Source organism: Daldinia loculata (assembly GCF_022478755.1).
Source record: "Daldinia loculata strain CBS 113971 unplaced genomic scaffold F4817scaffold_9, whole genome shotgun sequence".
Lineage (NCBI taxonomy): Eukaryota > Fungi > Ascomycota > Sordariomycetes > Xylariales > Hypoxylaceae > Daldinia > Daldinia loculata.
In genome coordinates, this window is record NW_026054863.1 from 646,129 (window position 1) to 671,729 (window position 25,601).

General features: G+C 47.1%; 8 protein-coding genes and 1 non-coding gene across 9 annotated transcripts; 6 read left to right on the forward strand and 3 right to left on the reverse strand.

Annotated features, from left to right (window-relative positions):
- The first annotated feature begins 698 nt into the window (after positions 1-698).
- F4817DRAFT_303131 (Phox-like protein) lies at positions 699-1,923 on the forward strand. Its single transcript, XM_049299816.1, has 4 exons — position 699; positions 758-1,348; positions 1,440-1,618; positions 1,685-1,923. The coding sequence occupies exons 2-4, from the start codon at positions 869-871 to the stop codon at positions 1,746-1,748; spliced, it is 723 nt and encodes a 240-aa protein (XP_049161779.1). The 5' UTR covers position 699; positions 758-868; the 3' UTR covers positions 1,749-1,923.
- A 32-nt stretch (positions 1,924-1,955) lies between these two features.
- Positions 1,956-3,504, reverse strand: F4817DRAFT_329567 (uncharacterized protein). The gene is made up of 3 exons (XM_049302289.1): positions 3,326-3,504; positions 3,058-3,218; positions 1,956-2,715 (listed from the first exon to the last, which is right to left on the reverse strand). Exons 1-3 carry the CDS (start codon positions 3,334-3,336, stop codon positions 2,369-2,371), a joined length of 519 nt encoding a protein of 172 aa, XP_049161780.1. The 5' UTR covers positions 3,337-3,504; the 3' UTR covers positions 1,956-2,368.
- A 652-nt stretch (positions 3,505-4,156) lies between these two features.
- On the reverse strand, positions 4,157-4,234 carry F4817DRAFT_t46. The gene has a single exon. It is a non-coding gene; the product is annotated as a tRNA-Lys (tRNA).
- A 1,544-nt stretch (positions 4,235-5,778) lies between these two features.
- Positions 5,779-6,879, forward strand: F4817DRAFT_313354 (uncharacterized protein; the record flags this gene model as incomplete). Its single annotated transcript, XM_049300235.1, has 1 exon — positions 5,779-6,879. The coding sequence occupies one exon, from the start codon at positions 5,779-5,781 to the stop codon at positions 6,877-6,879; it is 1,101 nt and encodes a 366-aa protein (XP_049161781.1).
- A 2,353-nt stretch (positions 6,880-9,232) lies between these two features.
- Positions 9,233-10,954, forward strand: F4817DRAFT_303204 (uncharacterized protein). The gene has a single exon (XM_049299817.1). It carries the CDS (start codon positions 9,370-9,372, stop codon positions 10,393-10,395), a length of 1,026 nt encoding a protein of 341 aa, XP_049161782.1. The 5' UTR covers positions 9,233-9,369; the 3' UTR covers positions 10,396-10,954.
- Positions 10,955-11,899: 945 nt separating this feature from the next.
- F4817DRAFT_369461 (Bromodomain-containing protein) lies at positions 11,900-13,817 on the reverse strand (the record flags this gene model as incomplete). The annotated part of the gene is made up of 3 exons (XM_049307350.1): positions 11,900-13,426; positions 13,621-13,742; positions 13,802-13,817. The coding sequence occupies 3 exons, from the start codon at positions 13,815-13,817 to the stop codon at positions 12,380-12,382; spliced, it is 1,185 nt and encodes a 394-aa protein (XP_049161783.1). The 3' UTR covers positions 11,900-12,379.
- Positions 13,818-14,379: 562 nt separating this feature from the next.
- On the forward strand, positions 14,380-14,746 carry F4817DRAFT_313358 (uncharacterized protein; the record flags this gene model as incomplete). Its single annotated transcript, XM_049300236.1, has 3 exons — positions 14,380-14,518; positions 14,585-14,639; positions 14,701-14,746. The coding sequence occupies 3 exons, from the start codon at positions 14,380-14,382 to the stop codon at positions 14,744-14,746; spliced, it is 240 nt and encodes a 79-aa protein (XP_049161784.1).
- Positions 14,747-14,763: 17 nt separating this feature from the next.
- F4817DRAFT_303266 (Rad1-domain-containing protein) lies at positions 14,764-16,284 on the forward strand. The gene is made up of 2 exons (XM_049299818.1): positions 14,764-15,123; positions 15,175-16,284. Exons 1-2 carry the CDS (start codon positions 14,949-14,951, stop codon positions 15,966-15,968), a joined length of 969 nt encoding a protein of 322 aa, XP_049161785.1. The 5' UTR covers positions 14,764-14,948; the 3' UTR covers positions 15,969-16,284.
- A 1,454-nt stretch (positions 16,285-17,738) lies between these two features.
- F4817DRAFT_329581 (uncharacterized protein) lies at positions 17,739-18,818 on the forward strand. Its single transcript, XM_049302290.1, has one exon. It carries the CDS (start codon positions 17,931-17,933, stop codon positions 18,180-18,182), a length of 252 nt encoding a protein of 83 aa, XP_049161786.1. The 5' UTR covers positions 17,739-17,930; the 3' UTR covers positions 18,183-18,818.
- Positions 18,819-25,601: the final 6,783 nt, after the last annotated feature.

The following is a 25,601-nucleotide window of genomic DNA, read 5'->3' on the forward strand; positions in this document are numbered from 1 at the left end:
ATTTTATGATAAGTCTCATACTTGTGGCTTGGTGACCGTGCAGCATTCCTCTCGATCATAATAGGTAAGATTGACATCGAAGTCGGTTAAAAACTATCAAAGCTTCGTAGAGAGTTCATATTATACTTAAATCATGAAGGCCACTTAACTCAACTAGCGATTAACATAGAAAGTTCTGACTACCTAAGGCAAAGGTATTTGCAGCTTGAGCATTGAGACACATTGAGGTTATGATTTAGTAGAGTTGGGAGATATATCATTAGCGATGACATAATTCGTATACTGTCTACCACTTCTTAACTCTATGTATAGCTAGGCTTAGAACGTCTATAAGTTCTATAAAAAATAAACTATGAAAAAAAGACGGAATGGCATTCTTGAATTGGTATCACAGCCGATAAGAATATCGTAACACCAGATATATACTAGTGTAATCGATAAGACGAACCCAACCCCTGACAAATCGCCAGTGCCGAGCCCCGAAACGTTGACGTGGGCTGTTCCTTCCCCCCCACGTCGATACATCCCTGCAACACCAATTGAACGGCGGCACCGTAATGAGCAAGTGCAGGGGTAACGACCTCATGTTTAATCGAATTGAATTTTCAATCCTCAACCTAGCGCAACCTTAAACCTTCAAAGACTTTTAGTCCTCCCTTTGGCCTTCGATCCGGTCGAATTCTATTCCTTTGTCAATTGGTACGTATCTATCGCCCAAGTCCGCTATGTATATCGAATACTTAGACCAAGTCTTCAGTTTACAATATATTCTCCCTTGATTCGCGACTCCACGATTGCAATCGCGCACCCCGATACCTTCTCCTCAACCCGCGGCTATATTGCACCTGCGCGCCCCGCGCATAAACGAATGGCATCCATCGTAGAGACCCAACCCTCGAGCGTCAATGGCGGCGCAACCGGGATCGTACACAAAAACCTGTCGCAAGCTACACTACGCCCGAATCCGCCTCCCTCACCTCCCACAACCGAGACGGATGCCGAGACAGATTCAAACGCATCTAATGCGCCACAGCCGGAATCTTCAACGGATATATCATCGCCAGATAGCCGAGCGGAGGAAGATGCGCCTGTGATATCGCCTATAACGTCCCCGCCGTACTGGATAAACACCCACTCCCACCACACAAGAGGAATGTCCTCCGCGTCCGTCGAGTCCCTACCAGCCGGCGGCATCACCCTACGCGACAACGAAAGCAGCAGCCTCGACGACCGGGGCAATGCGTGCTGGGCCAGGAGCGTCGAGATAACGGACTACGTCGTCGTGAACGGCAGCACGACTAACATAGGCGCATTTGTAGTCTGGAACATACGAGTCGAGACGCTAAGCGTAAGTTGTGCTAAAAAAAAATAACAACAATAATAATAATAAAGTTTGAAATGATGGGAAAGCAGAGCTGATATTTGGAAATAAATCGTAGGGGAGCTACATGAACATACGAAAGCGATATTCAGAGTTCGACGACTTCCGATGGCGACTAGTCCGCACGTTCCCGAATTTCGAGGCAGCGGTGCCTGAGCTACCGCCCAAGAGCATGATATCCAAGTTCAGACCTAGGTTTTTGGAGAGACGGCGAGCGGGTCTGCAGTATTTCCTAAAGTAGGGCATTCCCATCATCATCATTATCAACAATTGCTGAGGAAATGAGTATTGACATCACGATAGTTGTATACTATTGAATCCGGAGTTTTCCGGGTCACCCGTCTTGAAGGAGTTTCTCTTCTCGTGACCGGCAGCTCAATGGCTAGCTGGTCAGACTACGGTATTTAATGGGGCACCGAACGATCTCGACGCACGTCACGAAGTAATGCTAATTCTGTACGAACACAATCGCTTGGATACCCGGAACGATAGGGGGGAGGAGGTTGGATCCGGCTGGCTCAAGGGCGCCGGTAGTGTGTCACTATCTCATTCAGAGTATATATTGGAAACCTAGTATTATATCTTTCAATTCCAATTTTCTTCAAGTATTGTCCTCCAATCAGAACAGAAACCGGTTCCACGTAAAAGTTGCCGGATAGGAACAAACCCCTGCTCTAGGCCAACACCATTCTATGCTATAGCTATGCCGTAGATCCAATGCTTGAAAAAGAAGTCTACCAACGACAACAACATGCAGGAGACTATAATATAGACCGGCAGTACGAATGCCCGACCACAAACGCCCAGTCTATCACCGTAGTTTCCCCGGTCCCTTTTAAATCCCAAGAGACATCACAAGCCCTCGGCTCCAAAGCTACATAGTCCTACGGCACTCCTACCATTACGTCCCTCGTTACCGCCAACAATCCCAAGTTCAAAGCTCCCCCCCGAGCCAAAGGAAAGCCAACGAACCGGTCGCAAGCTCGCTCATTTCTGGCTGTTGATCATGCTAAGGTAGCAGTTCCAGCCGATGCTGACGAGATTGACGACGAGGACGCGGTGCTCGAGGGGCACGAAGGTGAAGTTAGCCATCTGGACGAACGGCCAGATGAGGTAGTTTGTCTGGAGCGCAGGCGCGTAGCTCTTGGCCAGCTTCTCCTTAGGGGACCCGCCCTCCATGACCGCCATGCTCGACAGGAATATCCCGATGAAGGTCGGCGCGAATATCAGCTGGTCGGCGGCTACGCGCGCGACCATCTCGGCCTTCTTGTTGCGCAGCTGGATCGAGCGCTGCAGGATCCCGTACCAGGTCGTGGCTGCGGGGCCGAAGATGGCTAGAGGGGCAAGTTAGCGTCTGAGCTTATTCTTTTTTTTTTCTTCCATGCTAGTATTTGCTAGTATTTCATTTTAATTTTAAGTTTTGTTCCTTGCTTTGCTAGTGTGCTTCTTTTCTGCTGCGGAAATATGGCCGTTGTGGGGGGAGCGTCAAAAAAAAAGGGGGCATGTGAGGGAATTGGGAGCGGTCAGTTGGGGGTGATGTGGGGTAAGAGATGCGTTGGTGAAGAATTATTAGGTGTGAGCAGTGAGATATGTGATATCAATATTGACAAATTTTATTGTATCTTGGAGAAAGATAGAGTATTTTGACACGGGATAGATTATGAGAAGAAACATACCGCCACCGTAGAGGAACATGCGACCAGTTCGAGCAAGCTCGTGCTTCTCAAGACCCTTCTTCTCGACGGCCTGCTGCGCTGTGATATCGCCGACGGCGAATAGCACAGCGGTAGTGACGCTCTGCGTCAATAACGGCCGCGAGGCGAGCTTTCGTTGGTACCTGGACCATCTCGATCAGCAATTTGCTCAATACATTCATTACACATATACCGGCGGCTCAGCGGAAAAGCGTTTAATATATGTCGAGGTGACATTCATCCTACGTACCAGCGAAGCATGGTTGGGTTATTGGGTTATGGTGCCGTTATTGAAAGGGCCGATATGGAATTGGAGGTTTGAAGTGGTGGTTTGTTGCAAGTTTTTAATTTGTGGACTGGCTGGACCCCTAAACTTAAAAATCTTATACGTAAACCCGCAAGCCCCAAAGTACCGGTTTTTCTCGTTAGCTGCATACGCTCTCCCAATGGGATGGGTCCCTCGTCGTACAGGATTAAGAATTCGAAGAATTGCCCTAACGGGATAGCCGTGAGGCTCTTAGCCTGGTACGTACCTCTTCAAACCTCAAGACATGGAGTGAACAGTCTCGAGGTAAACCTAATAAAGTGGGCATCGGAGTGGCCGCATTAGGTATTCCTTTTTCTTTTTCTTCTTTTTTAGCTTAGGTACTATCGTGGTATTGTAGTATTGTATTAGTTTAGTGCCAAAATCTTCTTCATGGGCCACTCGCTAAATTCAGTCGAGATATCGTAAATAATCGAGTGGTTCGGCTTCGTCTATATTTTCTACTAGTTAAGCTTAATGGATACGTTTATCTAACTGATTAAATGTGATATGTACCTACGTAGGTATATATTTGTATTTTACGTCGAGGCAGACCTATCTTGAGGTTTAGGTATCGAGGGAATGATTACAAGGCTACGAGGCTATAGTAGAAATATTCAGAGTGAAAAAAGAAAAAAGGAAGAAAAAAGTTATCCTTTCCTGATATAGAAGTCGTTAAAAAAATATGTTGCTTTTCCCAGTACAGGGAAACATCAGGAATTGAGCCCGATGCGGGGGTCGAACCTTTGAGGTGATGTTAGTATATAATCGTCAAGAACCCCGATGGGGAAGCAGTAACTTACCCGCAACCTTGAGATTAAGAGTCTCACGCTCTACCGATTGAGCTAACCGGGCGTCTTGTGGTGAAAATTTGCTTGGTTACGTTTGTAAATATTGTTTGTGCGTGGGGCGGGACCTTGGTGGGCGACGGGAGTGTGCACAGTAAAGAATTATTTAGACGGTTTGCTTCACGTACGTGTCTCATGTATTGCTTACCATTACTGAACTATGTTGAAGACTTCCTAGTACATGAGTCTATGGTAAATAGAGTGAGAAAGCTGGATCAGCTAACGACCCCGAGGAAGAGATATACCAAGTAATATGAAGTTTTATTTTTATTTTCATATCCGTCCTGGTAAATTCATTTTTTCCTTGTCTCCCTCGAAGGAAGTACTCTAGAAATACTACGTGCCATAGTTGTCCCCTATGACTTACATAATTTCATAGCCCTTAGCCGTAAACGCATTCATTATCATTTCTGTAAAACCGGGCTATATAATACCAAAGTTACAATCTCGGACACCCAAAGCCGCATATTAAGTATTTTAGGAATGGTATCCTAACACGATATAATATCTGAGATGCGTATTATATGGAGGAAGAGTGATGATAGTTACGGTCTAATCACTATACAAAGATGAGATTCCGATAATGAGCAGGACCATATGTTTATTCCGAGTTATAGAAGAAAAGCAAACCATGCTCTTGCACCCCTCTCCTAGAAGCCGTTAATATCTCACCACTGTAGCGATGGTTACTATCCCTGAGAAGAGGCCAACTGCCCGTTTTTAAGGCTGTCGACATGGCCGTAACTGCAAGAATAGACCAGGAGTCAGCTATAATTAAAATGACAGACGAGGAAATATAGAGACACAAAGCCTATGTTTATATCTATTCAAGCCAAGACCGCTTCAGTTTCGTAACCCCCTAATAAGTTCTAGCTTTGGCCGTGGGGGTGAACGCTTGAACCGCCCCTATAAGGTTTTGTGGGGAGAAATACTGACCCGAAGAAGCTGAAATCGCTTTCCCGGTAAAGCTTGCGAGATTCAGGACGGGTTTCTTTATATTATACTGCTTTGTCTTTATTCTATAGATAAGTATGCTGGTATATAAGGGTGATTTAGGGTTCAGGCGTTGATCGATATCCGCCAACGCTCTAGGGGGCGGGGCGGAGATATCCAACCGGCGCTTGACCAGAGATGAAAATATCGTCACGAGAAATATATAAGGCTACCAAGCGTTGGTATATAGTAATAGTGTAGGCCTGGCACCCTGTTCCATCAAACTTCTCGCCGTTGCGGCACTTTAAGCAGTCTCATACGTCTAAGAAACGCTCCGTTACGCTACGGAACGAAATAGATGAACTAGTGTGAATATAAAGTTAAGGTTGAGCATATATGTGTGTGAGCTTGGGCGTAAAAGTTGGAGCTTTAAGGTATCTGATCACCTTTTACGCGGATATATTTACCACACCCTCTACACTGCCCCCCTGGTTTCCTGTTCTCCCCCTCGAGGGCTATATGCATGACTCTGCCTAGTTGCATTTAATTACTATCTCAGCTCCACGTTGACTATCTTACGCTTTTCAAATCAACATCATACTAATGAGTTCATCCAAGATGGCCAAGAAACGGGAGAGTCCCTTCAAAATTTTCAGGTTTTTACACAGTAAGTGGCAGTATGCTGTGATTAACCCTGAAGGTATATGTGACGATAAGAGGGACGAGAAAGCTTTGTCCTCGGGTTACATGGATTTCCCTTTCGAGTTCAAGAGCTGTCAGGACTGGGCTGGTAATTTTCCTTGCGTCTTCGGGCCTACCGAGGGATGCTCTTGCCATAACCCGCACAAACTACTAATCGTGTATAACAAATGCGTCCCATCTGACAAGAAGCCCCTGGGGTTTGTCCTGCGGCTCACTGGGTCGCCTAAGCAAAATGTGGTGGGATACGATAAGGCTCCGGACGGCGAACGGATATGGTCTTTATTACATCTGGACCACTCCACTGCTGATCCGCTTGATCCTATCCACCCTTCCATCCGCTATGCTCTAGCATACTATCATATCCATTGGGTTCAGACCGCGGCATCACTCGAGACACAAAGAGCAAGAACCAAGGCCTTAGCGTGTCACGGAACCGTGGCCGGGGATGGGAAAAAGCGACCCGAGTTTCGGTATTGGACCCAACCTTACTGGTACAAGGACTCCTTTTATATTCAGCAAGCGATCCGATTTACGATCGAACCGAAGAAACGGAAGTTTCTGTTCGGACACGAGTATGCTATATTGGGATATTCTCCGAAGGATTGGACGTTCAGGACGTGTCCGCACTACCGGCAGCGCTTTCAACAATATGAGTTCCGAGAGACGCGAGGACTTATAAAAGCGGGCATGTCATATGTATCGAAGTGGCGCGACCCTTTAGGAGGCTCCGTTAGGAAATGGACCAAGTGGCACAGCGTATATGGACCTGGCTACCATATTCTCAACTGTCAGTTTTGTTGCACCGATACTTGCGTGGACATAGACCTGGTTAAGGACAAGATCGTGGTCCATATATGGATATGGAAAGATCTCGGAAAGGCGCTCAGCCCATTTGATCCGAAGTGGATCTCGGCCCTTCGCCCCGAGGCATCCGTTTGGAGCCGGTCGCGGACTGAGGCGGTTGGCAATAAAGTGCGGGCCGCAGTTCGTGCAGCAATGCGTGAAGAATCTGGGTAGCCGATCTGAGTTGTCTAATTATGTTATGAATTATACGAAGCTTTACCAATAATCATATTGTATGGGAGGATCTAAGGCGGTCATTGCTTGAGTTTGGATAATATGGAATGATGTAGGGGATCAGGTATCTTCGAGGTCAGATATCTTTGAGATCAGAAGACAAGATTGAACGTTATGTACAAATGCTTGGGATTATAAAGCATAGTAGCCTGTATGATGACATAGCTTATTAACCCACGACTAGGGAAGGAAGGAATGAAGTCTTTAGGAATAGCGCTGACATGCTAGGGTAGGTAGCTTCCTTCTCATTCTTCGAGAGCATTTTAATGAATAAGCCGTGTTTCAAAAAGAAGAAGAAAAAAAAACACAAGACGTGTTAGTTAGACTTCAGACGTGTGCACAGGGTAATTAATGACTCCTTCCATCAAGCCTCCCTTGTTTGCGGGTACCTACATTCAGCACGGTGACAGTTGTGCAAGACTTGAATTTGTTCTCACCTGACATTTGAATTTGTCGCTGATTAAATGCCGTTATGAGATAAGAAAAAAAAGAAGAATCGGCGTTTAGCAGAGATAATGACCGTCGGGCGCGTAGGCTTACTATATGCCATAACGTAGCAACGGAGAGGATATTTTATTAATCTGGAAGCTTAAAAGGTGGTACTTCGGACGCATGGATGACATGGGATGTAGACGGAGGGGTTAATCGGAGCGCGGGCGCGGGGAACGATAATTCAGGGTCCGTCACATCGGGTAGGAGACTGTTGTAACTATAATATGCAATATGTTACCTTATGTATATAAAGCAATCTATGCAATGTCTCTACCCAGGTAATGCACTGTTCGCTAGATTCATCTTATGCGGTACAAAGGAATTAATGCTGGCGTATTTTGTTGGATATCGTCGTTCAGCGGATGTCAGCTTTCTTGGTCATGGGTAATGTGAGTTTTGCGGCTCAAAGTCTTCTTCCCCGATCTCTCTCGGCCGAAGTAAGCAAGCTTGTGGAAATGATAGGGTTTATGTAGGTAGGAGAAGGCGAGGCAAGGTGAGAAAACGAGGGAGGCGCTGCGTGGACTTATCTGCGTCGGTAATATGTACGTTTAACGCTTAGTGGTTGGATGCTTCAATACATACATATGTACATATGTGCATATGTACATGGCTAGGCAGTGCATGTGTATGTGTAGGTAGTGTAGTGTAAATTACCTATTGACTTGTCTAATCTAAATAGTAGGCAAATAAAAGCACGGCTTTTTAAGTGACTATAGACAGCCACGACAACTTCAGATGGAAATGGAACAAGACATTTGCAGATAGAATGGGCGCGATAGAGCATACACTAGTCATCTACGTATGTACATACCATATACAATCACGATAGATATAATTCACTACAGAATAGTGGGTAGATATTAGGTACCTTTCAATGAGAAGGCAACACCTGGGCCAATGGAGAATCCCTGTAAACATCGCCCTTCTGGACCGGCAGCCCCCCTGCAACAACGCATGCACAAATTAGCATTTGATTGGTTGCTTCCTTTTTTATTTTCCTGTGAACCTGTGTGATCTCGTTTTACATCCAACACGGTAGGTACCCTTTGCGGGAAAAGGTACTAGCGCACAATCCTAATTAGGACTCGGCTATCGTACCTTGTGTTCCTATTTCCTTCCAGCTCATCCCAGCGCCCATCCTACCTGCTATGTATAGATGTACCTAATGCACCTACCGGCTTACACACCCACCCAATATCGCCCCAACTATTCCGTACATAGTACCTGCAATATCTGCAATACCTGAATACCCTGCGACACATGCAAATATCCCTACTCCCGTAACAAATCGTAGAATCGTATCTCGGGACAGCCACCTTGGACACTTTTTCTCTCTCCCCAAGCTGACTTCGAAACCTTTATCCGTCTTTTACCTTCAGGTTCAACACCCAGCATTATACGAATCTAAGCATTTGCAATTATTCACGCTTCCTCACCTCTGCCTTCTGCTGTCGGCGGCGTAGACTTGAGTTGATACTATCTCTGGGACACAGTTCCCCTCGTTCTTCCCACTCGTCTTGGGCTCCCCGTCTCTAAGGTCTCCCCACACCACACCACCTCACACACACACACACACACACACATATACACACACGCACACACGCACATAACTTCTACTCGCCCAACTGAGTACCTAAATCTTTCTATTTTTCTACATACATACATACGTTACTGAACCCCCCCTTAAGCGACGCACCAAAACGCCAATATTATTGTCTATTCCGCCGTTCCCTGTTGCGAAACTTACCATTGGTAGCGTCGGACTCGGCAGCAGTTCGGTGCAATCGTTCCGCTTCTTAAGCTTCCTCTATTACGTTCGACTACATTCTATCCGACGCCTTGTCTCCGGCATTACTACCTAACAAGTAAATCCTAACGAGCAGATCAACTCGTTCCGAATCTCTACTGTTTCAAACATCTCAGTTCGATTCCGCCAACATGAAGGGCCGCCCAGTCGACCAACTCGTTTACGAGTTCATGTTCCAAAAGCCCCGAACCAGCGATCCCCAGAACTTCCATACTCTCCTTCACCGCAACCTTATCCCGGAGGTCCGCCAGGAAGTCCATTCTTTCTATGGGCATCTTGACACTCAAGAAGCCAAGTACCCTGGCCTAGACTATACTCATCGTATCCACCGTATACGACTTAGCCGCTGGCAGTGGCATCGTCGTCTATTTCGGGCGTTCGACGGTCTGCGCCTGACCGACTCCGAAATCGCAAGCCTAACAAAATGGGAAGGTACAAAGTGGGCGAAGGAACGCTTCGAGCGTGATTCCGGAATCGTCATTAAAGATACTGCGTTTGACGATATTGCCGAGTGGGTTGAGCCTGAAGACAGGCCACAAACAGCATGCGCAACGCAGGCCGCGACCTTACCGCAGGTCGCGGCGACGCCAGACGAGGACATGGATGGCGAGCAGGAAGAAGACGAAGACGAAGACGAAGAAGAGGACAGCGATGGTGAACTAACAAGCGTCGGAATCCCTCTGAACGAGCAACTTCGCGAAAGGGCAGCACGCCACGAGGCCGGCGATACCTCGCTACCGCTGGATGAGGAGTGGGAACAGTGGCTGAAGAATGCAATCGAGGCCGGCGAATTTCCCTTCCTCACAGAGCAGATGGCGCGGGCATCCGACATGGCTCTCATCCCGCAGGCACTCTTTCCGCCGGGTATGCTGAGTGCAGCACGAGCTGGTCGTTGGCAGGATATCCCGGACTTCCTCCATTCGGTCCTCCGATATGCCTTAGACAATGAAACACCGAATCGAGACAGTACCTCAGCTTCTGGTGAGCGTTCTTCCGGACGTTCCTTGCAAGGCTACCTCCCCGGCAATAGACGGAACTTGCGCCGCAACTTTTCAGATCTACGGCTCCCGGCTAGCGAAGCCAGTGTCGCCACCTCGGAAGTTCGTCTGCAGCGAACAGCCCAGTCAGGCACCCAGACCTATATTACTCTTCCTTAAGAAGTCATCACTGAGGCCATAGCACCGGTATTCGAGGTGGTAACGGTGGAAAGAAGTACAAAACTATTCGATACCCTTCAACTAGATTCTTTCAACTTTTAATGTGCCCTTAATACGTGGGCACTGGCGATTTTGATGCGGCACGCAGTACTTTGTCGACGGCCTAGATGGTCGTCACTTGTTTTTAGGACCACTTAATAAAAGTGCATACCAAACAACGAAGATTTTCCAGAGCATATTGATGAGATTTGGGATTACCTGTGGTTTCAGATGGCTGAAAAGAGACACATGGAAAAGGAGGCGGATGCTCTAGGATTGCGTACCGACCGAGCAATAGAAATTGGTCGCCCTTAACAGCAAAATTCTCGAGGTCTATAGACCAGGTCACGAACGAAAGCCCGACATAGGCACTCTATCGTATAATACACCCCCAATACTCCCGATAAACGAAGCGGAGGTCTTGAGTGCCAGTGGCCTTTCTTACAGCCTACTTCTAAACTCGGTGGTAGATATCCGAGGACTTAGTCCGATTGCAACTAGAAGCATTATGGTATCAACTTTCCAGTCTCGGCCTCAGGCATCCTACTACTTCGAGGCATCTATGTGTCAACAAATACCAGCCGTCCGAAGGGGCGCATCAGGGCAGATAACAGCAGGTGTCATTGGTTCACTTATTATATAGGGGTGGCTCATACGGGGAGTTGCGGATTGGCATTATCAGCTTTGTTCGCAGATTTGATTTTGTTAGCAGGCAAGCTAGGTCTGGATTTGGTTTGCTGCGATGGGTTGTTTATTCATCTACATGAGAGGTCGAGGTCGAGTAGTTCGCCTTGTGCATATCTGCTTATAGCTAGGTTAAAAGAAAACGATTTCACTCTTAAGGAGATTATCGTGATGCTATGATGAGGACGTGCTATTGAATTTGGATTCGAATCTGCGTAGTGTCGAGAAGCGTACCTAGTATACAGTCATTGCAAGCGGAAATCTCCCCTCCCTAAAAAACACTGTAAAGACTGGCACAAGCCATTCGGCTCCTATTAGATATTACTTGAGCTCTATATCAGCTCCATATCGTATCACGCATACACGCACCGAAAAAGAAAAAGCAAAACAAAATGGATGCCAACAGAAGTCACATTGGAGATCATCCTGATTTCACGCATCGTAGTGTCACAGTGGCTGGCATTCCGCATTCTGCAAATAACACGCTCCAAACACAAGACTATTCTCGTCCTCCCTAACCGACCAAAATCCACCTCCTCACACAAAAAACCATATCCTACAACTTACCTCCCCTTCCACTTCCCATCTCACCTCCATTTGCGGTTATATCTCTCACTCCCGCGCCCCCTCGCAAAAACCCTTTCCTCCAAAGAGTCCTTAAACATTTCGTCGAGGGACAACGATAACTGGGGGAATGAAAGACTACCTAAGCAAAAGAGAAACGCGCCGACTAACGTCTTCCTTCGGCTTGCGTGCTGCTACCCGTGTCTCCACGAACTCGTTAAAAGTTTCGCCGCGACGCATATGTATATGCCAGCTGGGTAGCGTGGGGACGGGTCCGAGCACCGTTGGCCGGACGCGTGGGGTTCTGAGGCGGAATCGTGGAGGCTCGTAAGACTTGCTCGAATAGTTCGACGGTTGACGGACGATCAAAAGGTTGCGATATATGGGCATCGCGGCCTTCCATCTCAACTACCGGCTGGACTGGTGGCTCCGGGGCGCTATTAATAACAGCACCGGCCTTAGAGGTACCGTTATAACCCAAGGTCTCTTCTTTCTTAGTACGGATAGCAATGCTCAGAGCCGACCCGGTCTCCCCAGCCTGCCTTTTCCTACTAGCGGCGCGTCTAGTCAACACGCCCTTCTCCAAAAACTCGGGGACGACCTCGAAATCCTTCTTCATCTGTGCCCTAGCCAGCGCTCTACCGCGGTTATCTAAGAGCCGCAGGTGTTCCGTGAACGATCTTTCCATGTTACTAACCTATGGTTCGAGGTGCGACCACTCGGGGATGGCTTTTATCTGGGCCCACATGTACTTTTCAAGCTTGTTGGCGGACTTGGCGTACGGCGTTGACTCGTTGTTGTACTTGCGACAGTTGTCGAAGATGAGCTTGGCATCCTTGACGAACTCTTCCGGAGTGCTGTACTGGTCCGCTTCCAGTTTGGTCTCCATTGTGCTAAGATCCATCGGCTCCTTGATCACGTCGTAGTAATCTGCAACGTCATCTTTATTGACAGGGTTTAGGAACGGCCACGCCGACTGATGATTCTGTAGGTCGTTGAGCAGATGGAGGAGCTGGTTGTAGTTCGGGCCGTGACGCGGCTGTCGCGCCAGCTCGTCCATGTCAGGAGACCATCCTGAAGCTCGGATTGCCTCGATCGAGAGGGGGTCGATGGGAGTGACGCCGTTCTTCCACTGCTTAGGTGGTTGATGGATTATATGCGACTTGGAGTACGCACGGATCTTAGCCAGAACGCATTCTTTCTGTTTAAGTAGCATGCGGCCCATCTCGAGGTACCGGACGCGCGGGAGCATAGAGCACTGCATTATTGTACCGCCTTCATAGTCCTTGATATAGCCCATCCACACAGATCTCGGCAGTGTGATTTCTTTAGTAAATCCTTGCTTCTTGAAGTAGCCTATGGCATAATTATCTGCATAAGTGAGGAAGTGCATTACATCGCTAGTCGCCTTGACGTAGTCTTTCAGATGTGACATTAGATGGGCACCGTAACCTTTGACCTGCTGGTCGCTACTAATAGCACAGAAAACGATTTCTGCAAACTGACGGCCCTTGAAGGGTCGGTATGTGATTCCGCCAACAACTTCTAGCGGCTTTTTCACGATGGCAATGGAGAGATGGGTTCGGTCGTAAACAAGGCGCGCAATGTAGTCTTTAGGCATTTTAGGCAGCTGTTTCTGGAATATACATTTCAGACCTGTGAGGATGATAAGAGATTCGCGCTCGTTGTCGTTGTTGACTACGCGGAATTCAATCTCGCCATTTCGTTCTTCGATGACAGCGGGCTGAGACATGGCATCAGTACTTTGTGTTTTCTATATATGTGTATGGTCGCGCTGGGAACCCTTGCGCAGAGGTGATGAGTAGGGGGGGCAAGGAATGTCTATCTCGGTATTGCTTATCTCTTATGGAGGCTAGCAGACGGTTGGCAGCATGCGAATCACTACGGCGCGGGGGCAGATATAAGATGGTTGCTTACCTTCTCTGGGAAAGGTATCGGTTTAATAACAGGCTTCTTCTCTGGTTCTGTCGAGTCGTCGCGCTTCGCCCTCTTGGCGGCGATGGGTGACGTTGGCTCGTCACTGGCCTTGCGCTTAGCATCTGTCGCGAAAGAGCCAAGTTAGAAACAGTAGCACATTTGTCGGCGATAGAAAACTCACGCTCTTCCTTAACCATAGTAGCTATCGTGACAGCTAAGTAAAAAAATGATGTGATCAGGGCGGAAGTACGAGTATGGAATGCGCTCGAGTCGCAAGTCGTAGGTTGTAGTTGATAAGCGTATGGAGAAGCGTCGGCAATCTAACGCGGAGGCGTTGTTGGACGACGTAGAAGTGGAATAAAAAGTATGGATCCGGTACTAAAAAAAGGACATGGGGAAAGGTTAGTATTCTTATTGGCTAGTTATCAATTAGAGAAAGAAGAGCTGGGGAGCTGGGGAGGCAGTAAGGTTTACACTAAGCCGTAAAGAGACAGGCCACCTGTTTGTTGCAAAAAGATGGGTCCATACTATGTAGCTCTTGCATTCACCCAATAGAAGTCCAATGGGAAGACTACAAGGGGGAGCTTTGCTGCTTCCAAATTCAATCACATCTTATAATCTTCCACTAAGGTATGACGCCGCGAAGAAGTTAGCATCCTTCCTCCCTCGTCTCTTACCTAGAAATTATTACCAGCCAATTCAATCCGCAACACCCGATTTCGTAAAGAAAATTCTTACAGAGCCTCGTCATCACTCTTCATGGATTCTTCACTGCATGAAATCTGGCAAACTGCACCAGGCAGTCCATTTCTTCCTACAGTTGGAAAGGGTAGTCAATTTCTAGTCGGATTCGTTCTACTCCTCTTCGGTCTTACTCTGACTGGCGCATTCGCATTGAGTGAGTACTACAATTATTACTATGGCTGCCAATTGATTTTTACGAATAACTAATTTATTGCTCTAGACCGGTCTCTCGTCAACCTCCCCCTCTACGGAGTCCCGGCCTCGCTGGCCGTTGCGTACGTTCCTTTCTACAATTCACGTCGCTATATATCTCCAGGCCCCCTAACATGTTTGCAGATTTGGCACGGTGTACATGTTCTGTGCGGTTGGAGTTTACGTCTAGAAGATACCCCGAGAAGGGCGCCGCAGGCCCAGGAGAGCGCCGGTCTGTACCATAGATGAATTGAGGTTTACGAAAGTATTCTTTGGGCTACAAACACCTTATATGAACGTGATCGGCAACTATTACGGCTAGCGAAGTTGCTACTATCTTCTGAGATAATATCGAAAAAAGTCTCGAGCTAAGGAGGACCATATCCTTTAATATGGCCTCATCCGCTGGATCTGTTCCTCCGCAGCTACCACTATTTCGAGCAGTGGCCAGTTCCACGAGGCAAATATATCAGCTATTAAAATGTATCAGCTTCACACCAAAGGTACAGGTGGAAATAACTCAAGATGGCATCCGCTTTGCCGCAGACCATTCGCGCGTAATGCAAGGTAAGCGGCTAAAATCGTATATATCGAAAAAAGGTCTAACGGTATCTCCAGGCGTAGCGTTTTTAGATAAAGCTCTTTTTACATCTTACACTTTGAACTTGCCAGATGAAGGAGGCGATCCACCAAAATTTCAAATGAATCTGGCCGCTTTGCTAGAAGCCTTACAGATCTTCGGGGCTACGGATGTAGCAGCCCGAGCGGCCAAAGCGGAATCGGAAGCGTATCGTAGCAATCTACGTAACTACCGACCAGACGCCTTTAATCACCAGACTCTAGGTATGCCAGGAACATGTTGTATCATGTACGAAGAAGACGGATCCCCGCTAAGCATCATCCTCGAGGAGACTGGAGTCAAGACTCAGTGTAATATGGTCACCTACACCCCTGAATCACATGATAATATCCCTTTCGATCGGGAGGATATATCCTTCAAGATTATCATGCAAGCTCGATGGCTCCTTGATGCTCTTTCTGAGTTAGCTCCTATGGCTCCAATTCGTATCACCATTGCTACTTCACCAAATGCCCCCTATCTAAGCCTATCCAGCAGCGGGGATCTTGGTAGTGCTAGTGTCGAGTTCTCAAGCGGCCGTGACCTCCTCGAGACCTTTTCCGTGCACGACCGTTGGGTACAAAGTTTCAAATTCGACTTTGTCAAGTCGGCAAGCGAGGCCATGCGCATAGCGAACAAAGTCAGTTTCCGCGGGGATGGTCAGGGCGTTCTCAGCTTGCAGTTCATGGTCGAGGTCGAAGGCGGTTCGGTCAGCTTCCTTGACTTTCGGTTCGTTCCTTATGTTACGCAAGAAGAGGAGGAAACCGGGAGTGAGGAGGAAGATAATCAATAACCCGCTCTCATCTAGCGAGACGTCCGCCGAGCTTATATATGTGGTTTCGGGTATTATAGTCGCTTGTTTGTCAGTAGTCTAAACTATCCGGTTGCTTTCACGTTTCACGTCTGTGTCTCTAATATAGTATGCTGCCATTTAAACGAAATCAACGAATATAGTATCATTCATTCGCACTTGTTTAGTTCGCAGCTAAAATTCAGCTCTCATTTCAGCATCGTTTCCTTCGTACATGACGTAACAAACTTGTGCTAGAATCCAGTATAAACAGAGACCCGATGAGTTACATCTATATAAATAACGTACCTATGTTCTCATTCATGGTTCATCATCAGGGTGCTCAAAATAGTTCATTGCTAACGAATTATTACGTCTACTAATCAGCAGCAGTAATGACAGCCACGGCATTCATTTTAGGTCGCGTCTAGAAACTCGTGCCGTAGACTAAAGATGTGTTCGAATTTGTGACAGGGGATATTGGGCATAGAATGGTTCTTCTCCTCTTTCGTCTTATATTATACGGTATACTAACTCTGCTCCGGTTCTCCGGTCGTCTCTCACGCTATTGCCGCGTAATGGGTGTTTAATTGTAAGCTACCTTAGATGGCTTGCACGCCTGCAGGACGTTAACGGATTCATCATCATCACATGGCTCTTCTCCATCGAAACATGGTGGGCATACATATAGTTTACTGCTTTTCTAGACGAACGTTTTGGGGGAAAGATACCAACCGAGCATGTCGGTAGATGTCTGAATACGCGTGCTGGAACACGGCTGGTTTATCATATGCGATTTTCTTAACTACCTCCTAGATATGCCGAATATTAAATGAAAGCCGAGTGAACACACTTTTCACCTAGTTAAAGTGATATATAACCATCGTTTCACCAGCATCTCCACATCTTCTAGAGCCATGGTGAAACCCTTGGTATATAGGAGCCTAGTAGTAGTAGGCAAGATATATACTTGATATCATTTTGGTTCATGAGGGGGGAGGAGGGGGGCTACTAGACCTGAATATGAGGAATTATAACACCGATTGCTCAGAATAGATACGCCGAGAGGCAAGACTACGTAGGTATACAAAATCGGACTGGCATTCCCCTATCCTCTAATACCAGCTATATCCCAGCTCTTCCGGCCGGATGTTCGTCCTGTCATGTCTCAATTCCAGCAGGACGGCAACACTGACCGAGTCTATTGAATAGGAACCAACATCGCTAGCTACGGCCTTATGAGAGACTTTGGTTACATCACTTGGCAATAGTGTGAAATTCTCATATGTCATGCTATTTATAATTAACGGCGACTAGAGGTGCCACCAGCTCTCTAGTGTTTCTCTCCACGAAGCAGCTTCTGGTGACACGCTCTAATGTCTCAACCCGGAGCATCAAGTTATGTCCCACCACGTAATCCTAGACCACCCCAAGAGTAAACTCGTATGTTTTCTGCCTAATACCTTACGAAATGTAGACGAATGCCCGTATCATATATCGACGATTCCTCAGATGTCCACAAACATGTAGGAAAGAAGATTGCGGCGACCGGTTGCTATGACCTAGGCGGGTATGTGGAATTATAGGATTTGTTTAGAGAATCGTAGTCGATGTTTCAATTCGGAGCCAGCCTGCCTAGTGCTAGTATTGTTGTCATATCGCAGAGCTGTCTTGACGGCAAGGCCCGTCGGGACCACTGCATATATCTTGCTAGTCCCCGAGAGTTTCGGTGCACAAATGTCATGCCCCAACCCGTATCCCGCTGGTCCTTCTGCTTCTTAACACCCCCATCCCGCCGTACCATCACCGCACTTCATAACCTTATTCATACATTCGTTTACCCTACCATCAAAAATAAGGGTCTTTCTTATAAAAACTTGAGAGGATCAGGTTGCTGTGAAATAAATTATACAACCGGGCAGATAGGCAGACCGGTGTCTCCTAGATATATACATTCGGGTTATCATGAGTAACCCTACCGAGACGACAAAGGGACGCAGCAGCAGCTTCTTCGGCAGAATTGTTTACTCGAGAACTAAGGATCACTTATCTACACCTAGCAGGCGGCAAAACAAACCTTCGGAGCAGAAGGCCACTACTTCCAGCACACCTGCTAGACCTCCAACTCAAACCCCGTACATACCACAGCATGCTAAAAACTCGTTCTTAAAGACTGCTACACCTCGACAGATGAAGAAGGCCAACGAAATCCTATAGACCTCGTCTCGGGCGGTTGTATCACATTACCTCACCCATCTATCCATCTATTCCTTTCTTACATGCCGCCTCCCAACTTCACCACGTTATGCTAAATCACCATCTCAATTGTTTTTTTCCCCTCTTCAAACCCGGATCCCGTCGGCGCCATGAGTGAGTGCTGCAGCTCATCGGCGGGGCACGTGCGTGCGTGCGCGCTTCCGCGACAACACCATACCTACCGTGCGAGCCGCGAGACTCACGTCGCTCTGGTACACACATACATACGCACCGCACGTACGTAAAAGACACGCACGGAGGCGACACATCCCATCCCGGTCCGAGAAAGCCAGACGCTGACGTCGGCAGCTTCTCTCCAGCTGTGACGACGAATTCGTCTATTTGGGATATTCCCTCCCTTTTTTTCAACAGGTGCCTGCCTGTCTACCTAGGTACCTACATAACTACATACATACATACCTAATATACAATCGTTACTCTCTCGGCCAAGTGTGCGATAGCTAGCTAGCTAGCCAGCTGTTCACGAGCCAAGTGAGACGAGGCGCGGTCTCACTCTCAATTGAAGTGTTGAATGTTCCCAACACGGGGGATCAGTTTGGAAGTTTTCCTCAAATTTTTTTTTTTTTTTTTTTTTTTTTTTTTGCATCGCGAACTATGGAACAAATAGGATGGGATGGGGCTGCTTCTTCTTCTTTGTCCAGCCAGGGCAGGTAGAAGGTGGCGAGTGAATACAGTACCTACTGCTTTGAGCCCGTCTTCGATCCTAAATGTTGAGTTTGTATGACGATCTTGAAACCTCGCCGCAGAAATGCTCACGCCCCGTTTTCATTGGATTTTTTTTTCTTTTTTTTTTCTTTTTCTCTCTTGCCTTGTTCTCAGGTTAATTGGGCAAAGGTTGGCGTGGATAGGGTGCCTGGGGTTGGCTTGGCAGGATTTGCTGCAGGGGTAATTTCGTGTATACAGATGGGGAGGATGAGAGGGGAGAACCTAGGTTAGCGAGGTAGAGACAAAAACTGATATACTGGATAGACGCGGACAACTCTAAAATAACTCTATTCAAACGTTGGTATGGATCCGTAGATTGCTGCCGGGTCCAATTAGGCAGGTATGTGCGCTTGTGCATATGTATTGGAGACGTGCGTGATCCTTTGGGACCACGATTCGGCGAACATCTCATACCTTGGAACCTTGGAATCAACGTGGCTTCCCTGCTCATCCAGGGGTTATTTACCTTGCCATCTTGGTAGCGAAAATGCAGGACCTGTCTCATCTTCGCGTGCTTCTTCACATCTTATGAGGCTAAGCCCACAGACAAGTCACTCCATCTTATGTAGAATCTCCATCTTAGCATGTAAGGTCCCCCCTTGGCTCGTCTACTCTAGCATGTTTTGGGAGAAGCTTCACGATCGTAAATACATACATACATATCTTACATACCTTGCCTTGCCTCACCTTACCTTACATACATACTATGTAAGTCGTCAGCCTGCAAAGCACAGTGCGGGGGACCGGGGGGCATACCTTGATCACTGATTTATGGTAAGTGATCTTGTAAGCTCCATCTGATGCAAGTGATGCGGTATTTGTCGGCATATCGTGTTTCTATAACCAGCATCCTTAATACCTAGTAACAAGAAATCCACCTATCCACTCATCCACTCATCGACAAAAGTACATACACACCACGATGTTTTCCCGACTTAACTGATAGGGGGTGGCGCCCGAGAGGCGACATTAATCGTCAGAAAGTCCTTCTTTCGAGCCTCAACGTCCCACCTGGGAGGATTTTTAACTAAAGTAGCTACCTACGGTCAGCAACCAGATCCGCACTAGTTCCAAATGAGATAGGATTGCTCGATGCTCGTTCTAGACACTCTCTAAATCTATTTGTATTATCGACGAGACTACCTAGCCCATGAGCTAGACTTTTTGAGGCTGAAGACGAAACTTGAGGCTTTTAGAATTTTAGACTACCTCACATACGATATACACATACATGTCTTCCTTCGCGCGGAGGCTCGATTCACATATCTTGAAGTTCGGATGGTTTGACTACTGTGACCGTACGGGGTAAGGAGGATTAGCATACATATTGTGACCCCAGATCGTCGATTGATTGACTGATTGATTGATTAATTGATTGATTAATCCATCCTCAGATGACGGAAAATTAAGACCGTCAGAAGACTCAGACAAGCCTTCCGAACCTCAGCGCTGCAAGTTAATCGTTTCGTTTCAGGTATCTGGGATCGGTCAGACTGGGGGTCAAAATGCAACCTATCAGGAAGTTACCGCGAGGACGGATGGTGAACACGTAAGCCTCCCCCTGTGTCCTGTGTCCTGACGATATCAGAGCAGGGCGTCTCGCAAAAGCAGGAACATGGCGTCAACATGCGTACTACATTACACAAGGGATTTTGCTGGGGAGCTGTTGGTCGGGAGACGGAGCTGCCAGTTAGCTACGAAGTAGCTAGTTATCTTATGTTACATTAATCTATCACGATCACAGGGCTGAGATTGCACATAGGGCTAATGTTAATTATTGCTTATTTCGTCTGGAGTATATTGGTTCGAAGAGTCTAAGGGATTACCGTGTTAGGGAGGTTGAAATGAATATCACGTCGATTTACTTGGTAGATCTAGTGTACTGATCTAGTTAATTCTCTGATGACGTCAAAAACACATAAGCATCATTAATGAAGTCGTAGCTCAGTCGGAAGTAGTGTTCTTTGAAATGATATATTGGATAAATTAGCTAGAAGGTATGTTTAGATTGCCTCCAGGGTCGATACTGATGTTATGATGTAAGGACTTGCCAAAAATTTGAGTATTATATGGTCGTGGATGTGAGTGTATCCTTGAAGTAGTAGGAACCGGTGCTTAAGGTTGACAACATCTAGCAGCCTCTATCATGGTAGCTTCTTCTGTTTGTAGCCCAATGCTCGAGAAGGAAATCATCATACAGCAACGCAAGCATAGTAGTTCCCTAGTTCATCTGAAAATGTCAAAGCTCTTGCTACTGAACGTCAAGATGCAACTTCCGGGCATCGTAGTAGAGAACTCATATGTAGGGACAAATGTTGGGATCGTAGTTTTACCCTTCTGTTCTTCACATTCTTCAAAAACACACGAAATACCTACAGATCCATATACTTTATTCATTATTGATACCATCATTATCAAGAATACTTACATGAGCGATTCGTCACCATGAGCCACGTAAGCATTCAAGCTACCCCCAGCGCCACCAGCCCCGCGTACTTCAACATCACGGTCAGGCTTGACAGACAACTCGCCCACGACAGCGGGTGCCGAATCCATGTATGCCTAACCCATCCAGACAAAAAGGTCGTCGAGAACTTCCCCCCGTTCAAGAAAGAGGTGGACAGACGGAATGAATGTGTCTTCGTCTTCAGGGGCGTCCCCGTCTACCCGCCTGGAGAATACATGTTCCGCGCGACTGTGACAATGTCGGATGGAGAGACATTCGTGGTATACAGCAACGTAGTCAGCACATTGCCGAAAAAAGAAGATTCGCCGCCCAGACTCGACTAGACGCCTGAACGCTTGCTGCTGTGCCGCGGGTTGGGCTTGGTAACGATGGTGCGGATTTACCTACTTGGGGAGGGAGGCTGTTTCTAGGATGGGAGCTAATGCTTATGGTGATATATCTTCAACAGGGGATCATGGTAGTGATTTTTATTTTGTTTTGCTTTGTTTTGTTTAGGTAGGCTGGGTTGGGTTTGGGTTGGAGCGGGAGATGAGTTATTGTCATGGAATGAGGGCACCTTAGCTATCTATCCTAACTCAAAAAGGTAGGTACATAGTGCAGCTCTCACCAGTTACAATAGCGCATCTTTTCTTACAGACTAAACACATTGCTGCTAGTGTTGAGATTAAAGCCTTGAATTAGGTAATCGTGTCTAAGACTTCCCGGAGCTAAGGGGACCTTTTTAGTTGAGTGGGCTGCTAGTGGTATTGGTATTTATATCAATATCCACCGTACTAAACATTCGGACCGCTGAGCCATGTCAAACTAGTCTCTTTCACCGCAATTAGATAATAGCCAAATACTATTAAGTCGTGATTATTATATTGAAATATAGAAACGTGTTCGTACTAATTTAGATACGAAGAATTGACTAATGGCTACGACGTATACGGAATATGACTCTGCCTGTGTCATCGGATAGATACATAGGTTATATAAATTTTGTGGATGAGTGGAGAACAATGTTCGGTTTGCGGCCACGATCTGACAATGATGTAGCTGGACAGAAGAAGGCTAAGCCACTAAAAAGATCAAAATACCTACGTAGGGTCATAAATATGAGGTAAGGCGGCTTGAACCTAAGCGCCGCACCCTATGACCTATGGAATCTGGAGGGCGGTGTTTAATAAATCAGCTTACAGACGTAGACGCAACTGTACGAATTAGTGGATGATTATTGATTAGTGAGATGTGCGCTGCTGAGCTTTGGAATCTTTTACATGACTCCATCAATAGGTGTATCTGCCGTATCCCTTCTGTTGTATCCGGCGCGAACGAAATTGGTCTGGTCGTATGGGTTGGGGAGGGAAAGAGAAGAAGAGGAAATTGATGATCGTTAATCATATGCATTACGCATCCAACATACCTACATGCTGCGATATGTAGGCGCTGGTTAAAGATTTGTCGACGATTGTGGGGTAGTACCTGTGCGCATTGCGCTGCGCTGCGCTGCGCTGCGCTGCTCGGTATCCTGCATCGGCCTCGGCAAACGGATAGACCACGGCCTCAATTCGCACGGCCGCGTCTGCCACGACCACGGGCTAGCTGGGTAGAGACCTATCGCATTGTCCGGCCCCCACCCTTCGTCAGCTCCCCTTGGCGCTTATCCCTAAGACTCAGGTGTCGTTGTTCGCATCGAGTCGACGGAAACAGGCAGCATAGGTAGGTAGCTAGTATAAGGCGGCCCGTTACGATGAGCCACTTTAACTTATGTGTGTGTGTATGTGTGATGGGCGATGCGTGTTTGACTGATGCTGTTGGGAGTCATGAAAGTGAGCGGATGCGCGATGACTTACCGAAAATCGATGGTATTCCGCGTATAGGTAAGGTACCTAGGTAGGTATCTATATAAAAAATGGTGGTGGCTCAGTTTTTTCTGCAAAGTCTGCAGCGAACGGATTGCCGCATGGAAAATCCCTGTATCGGGTATCGAAAACCGAACAGACGAATTAGGTATGCCAAGGTGCTGCTCTCGAAACTGGCTCTCTCCCTACATCCGCTTTCTGTCGTCTCAAGTATCAGGTATTCTTATACGAAAAGGCGGACGGAGGTGGTTGTCTCGTGCAATGTGCTTACTGTAGGTTATGTTTTGTATATGTAGGTACATAAGGAGGTAGGTGTATTACATCAATGTGCTACGGCGGGCGGGTAGGGCTGTTTGTACATTACATCCATACATACATGTATGTACGTATTCGATGTTGTATATGAAGGGCTGTTGGACTCACGTGTGATTGGCAATTGATGATGGGGCTTGGCTTCTCGATCTCATTAACTGTAATTATATTGTAAAACAAAAGGTGGAGAAACCCATCGTTGCTGCAGTATACCTTGTACTGAAAAGGCAGGAAAAGGTTCACGCTAAACTGTTAAACTCAAGGGACTTCCTTAGGAGGGGCTAGAGGGGTAGGTATTCAATTCTGTATGTACCCTTCAACCTTCAACCTTCAACCCTTGTAAGAAAAAGAAAAAACCCCCCAAAAAACCTAGCAGCACATCCAAATTTCTACCGTTCGTCCTGTGCTTCAGATGCATCTACCGTTTTGTCTCTCAACCAAAATTGTTTCCGCTTTTTCGATACGTTACACCTAGGTTAGGTGCCTTTCGTACGACCCTTAATTCTCTTTCTTAACCCTCTACTCGGACTCTGTGTGCCTAGCCCTTTATTTCCTCGGTCTCTCAATTCAATTGGCTTGAACTAATCCGTCTGCCTGGCCTGTCCCGGGCCTAGCTGAAATATCTTAAAGACTCGGCGTTGGTAGGAACGCCGTTCTAGTACATCTTCGCCTTCAGTCAATTTATTAGGTGGCTTCCCATAGCGGACACGATTTATGAATTCGGGAATATTGCGCGAGTCGAATGTCTCTATTAGGTACCTGATAGAGTGTATTGTTCAAGGGGGCATTCGATTCCTTGGCCATCTTACGTAGCATCCCATTCTACCTTTCTACATCAGTTAGATACATCAGTTAGAGAGTTTCGTCCCCTGGTCCGTACCGTATCTCAACTCTGCCAACGCTCCAACGCTCCAACTCATGTCACCATTTGCCCCTCAAATGGGAAGTTCCCAATGTGGGCGGTGCCGAATACCTTTAGGTACATCAGGATCCGATACCGACCTCCCGTTGACATTTGTACAACGGAGATATCGTACTCTGTAGTTCGGTAGCCCATTGAAGTATCGCGCCCGTCGAGCCTCTTTCCGGGTCCATTTCCACTATCGCGATCTTGGGATCTTGGGAAACACTTTAGTGTCCTGCTGTCCGGTTATGTATTACTGCGACACAGGCGCACAGGCGCACATGCAATTCAGATGATCGCGATTGGGATGAACCCTGGGCAGGAAACACTGCATACCTAGGTATACCTAGGTATTGCCCGCTAGTTGAACTAGCAAAATACATAGCGAGGCATAATGGCCATCATTTCAAAATATGCCTATCTTGTCCGTTTTACGACAGTATTCGATCCACTTCCCCCGTAGGGATGTAACCTCACGATAGCATGCCTGGAGGCTGGCATGGCAGTTGGACTTCCACTTTGATGTTCGACTGGCGTGTCATGGGCAGTCGTTAGCTCCCTGCTGCCATGATCCAGATCGGCTCACGGGGTACGTATCGTCACCATTATCCCGGCCGATCCGTATCCGTATCGAGCAGGGACTAAAAGCCCATACAGAAACATGAATTGCGCAAGAAGTAATTCCCGAGTGGACCAATTGATTGATAAAAATAACGATGTCCCTGTTGAATGTCCCTCCTTGCTCCAAACTGGGCTGCCCAGGCTTGTCTCTTTTCTGCAGGACCCCCATTGTTTCCCGCTTCGCAGGCTGGCAGGGCCTCCTTCACACCCAAAGCCACACTCGCGTACGCCGTACAAGAGTACTCTAAGTGAGATACGCAGCGGAGAAGCTAAGTGACCAGGGTCGTCCGCCGCATTCCGTCAAGATGCCTTCCTTTCTCATGTATACTACCTAAGTACATGTGCCACTGCATGGTGTCGAATGACGAGACGCTCAAGTAATCATCACTATGTAGCATACCTACCTATGTATGTAGCATGCAGCTGGCCCTTTTCTTTGGTTGCAGAGCCTTGTGCCACCCACCAAACGTAGATCCCACCTCAATATATGTCGAGTCCTCTCCCCC

Bases quoted from the DNA above. Each gene is read 5' to 3' on its own strand.
- F4817DRAFT_303131 (XM_049299816.1), top strand. From the start codon at position 869: ATGGCATCCATCGTAGAGACCCAACCCTCGAGCGTCAATGGCGGCGCA. The intron at 1,349-1,439 runs GTAAGTTGTGCT...AATAAATCGTAG, and splicing joins TACGAGTCGAGACGCTAAGC to GGGAGCTACATGAACATACG. The intron at 1,619-1,684 runs GTAGGGCATTCC...ACATCACGATAG, and splicing joins GGTCTGCAGTATTTCCTAAA to TTGTATACTATTGAATCCGG.
- F4817DRAFT_329567 (XM_049302289.1), bottom strand. The intron at 2,716-3,057 runs GTATGTTTCTTC...TTGCCCCTCTAG, and splicing joins CATGTTCCTCTACGGTGGCG to CCATCTTCGGCCCCGCAGCC.
- F4817DRAFT_303204 (XM_049299817.1), top strand. From the start codon at position 9,370: ATGAAGGGCCGCCCAGTCGACCAACTCGTTTACGAGTTCATGTTCCAA.
- F4817DRAFT_303266 (XM_049299818.1), top strand. From the start codon at position 14,949: ATGGCCTCATCCGCTGGATCTGTTCCTCCGCAGCTACCACTATTTCGA. The intron at 15,124-15,174 runs GTAAGCGGCTAA...CGGTATCTCCAG, and splicing joins CCATTCGCGCGTAATGCAAG to GCGTAGCGTTTTTAGATAAA.
- F4817DRAFT_329581 (XM_049302290.1), top strand. From the start codon at position 17,931: ATGAGTAACCCTACCGAGACGACAAAGGGACGCAGCAGCAGCTTCTTC.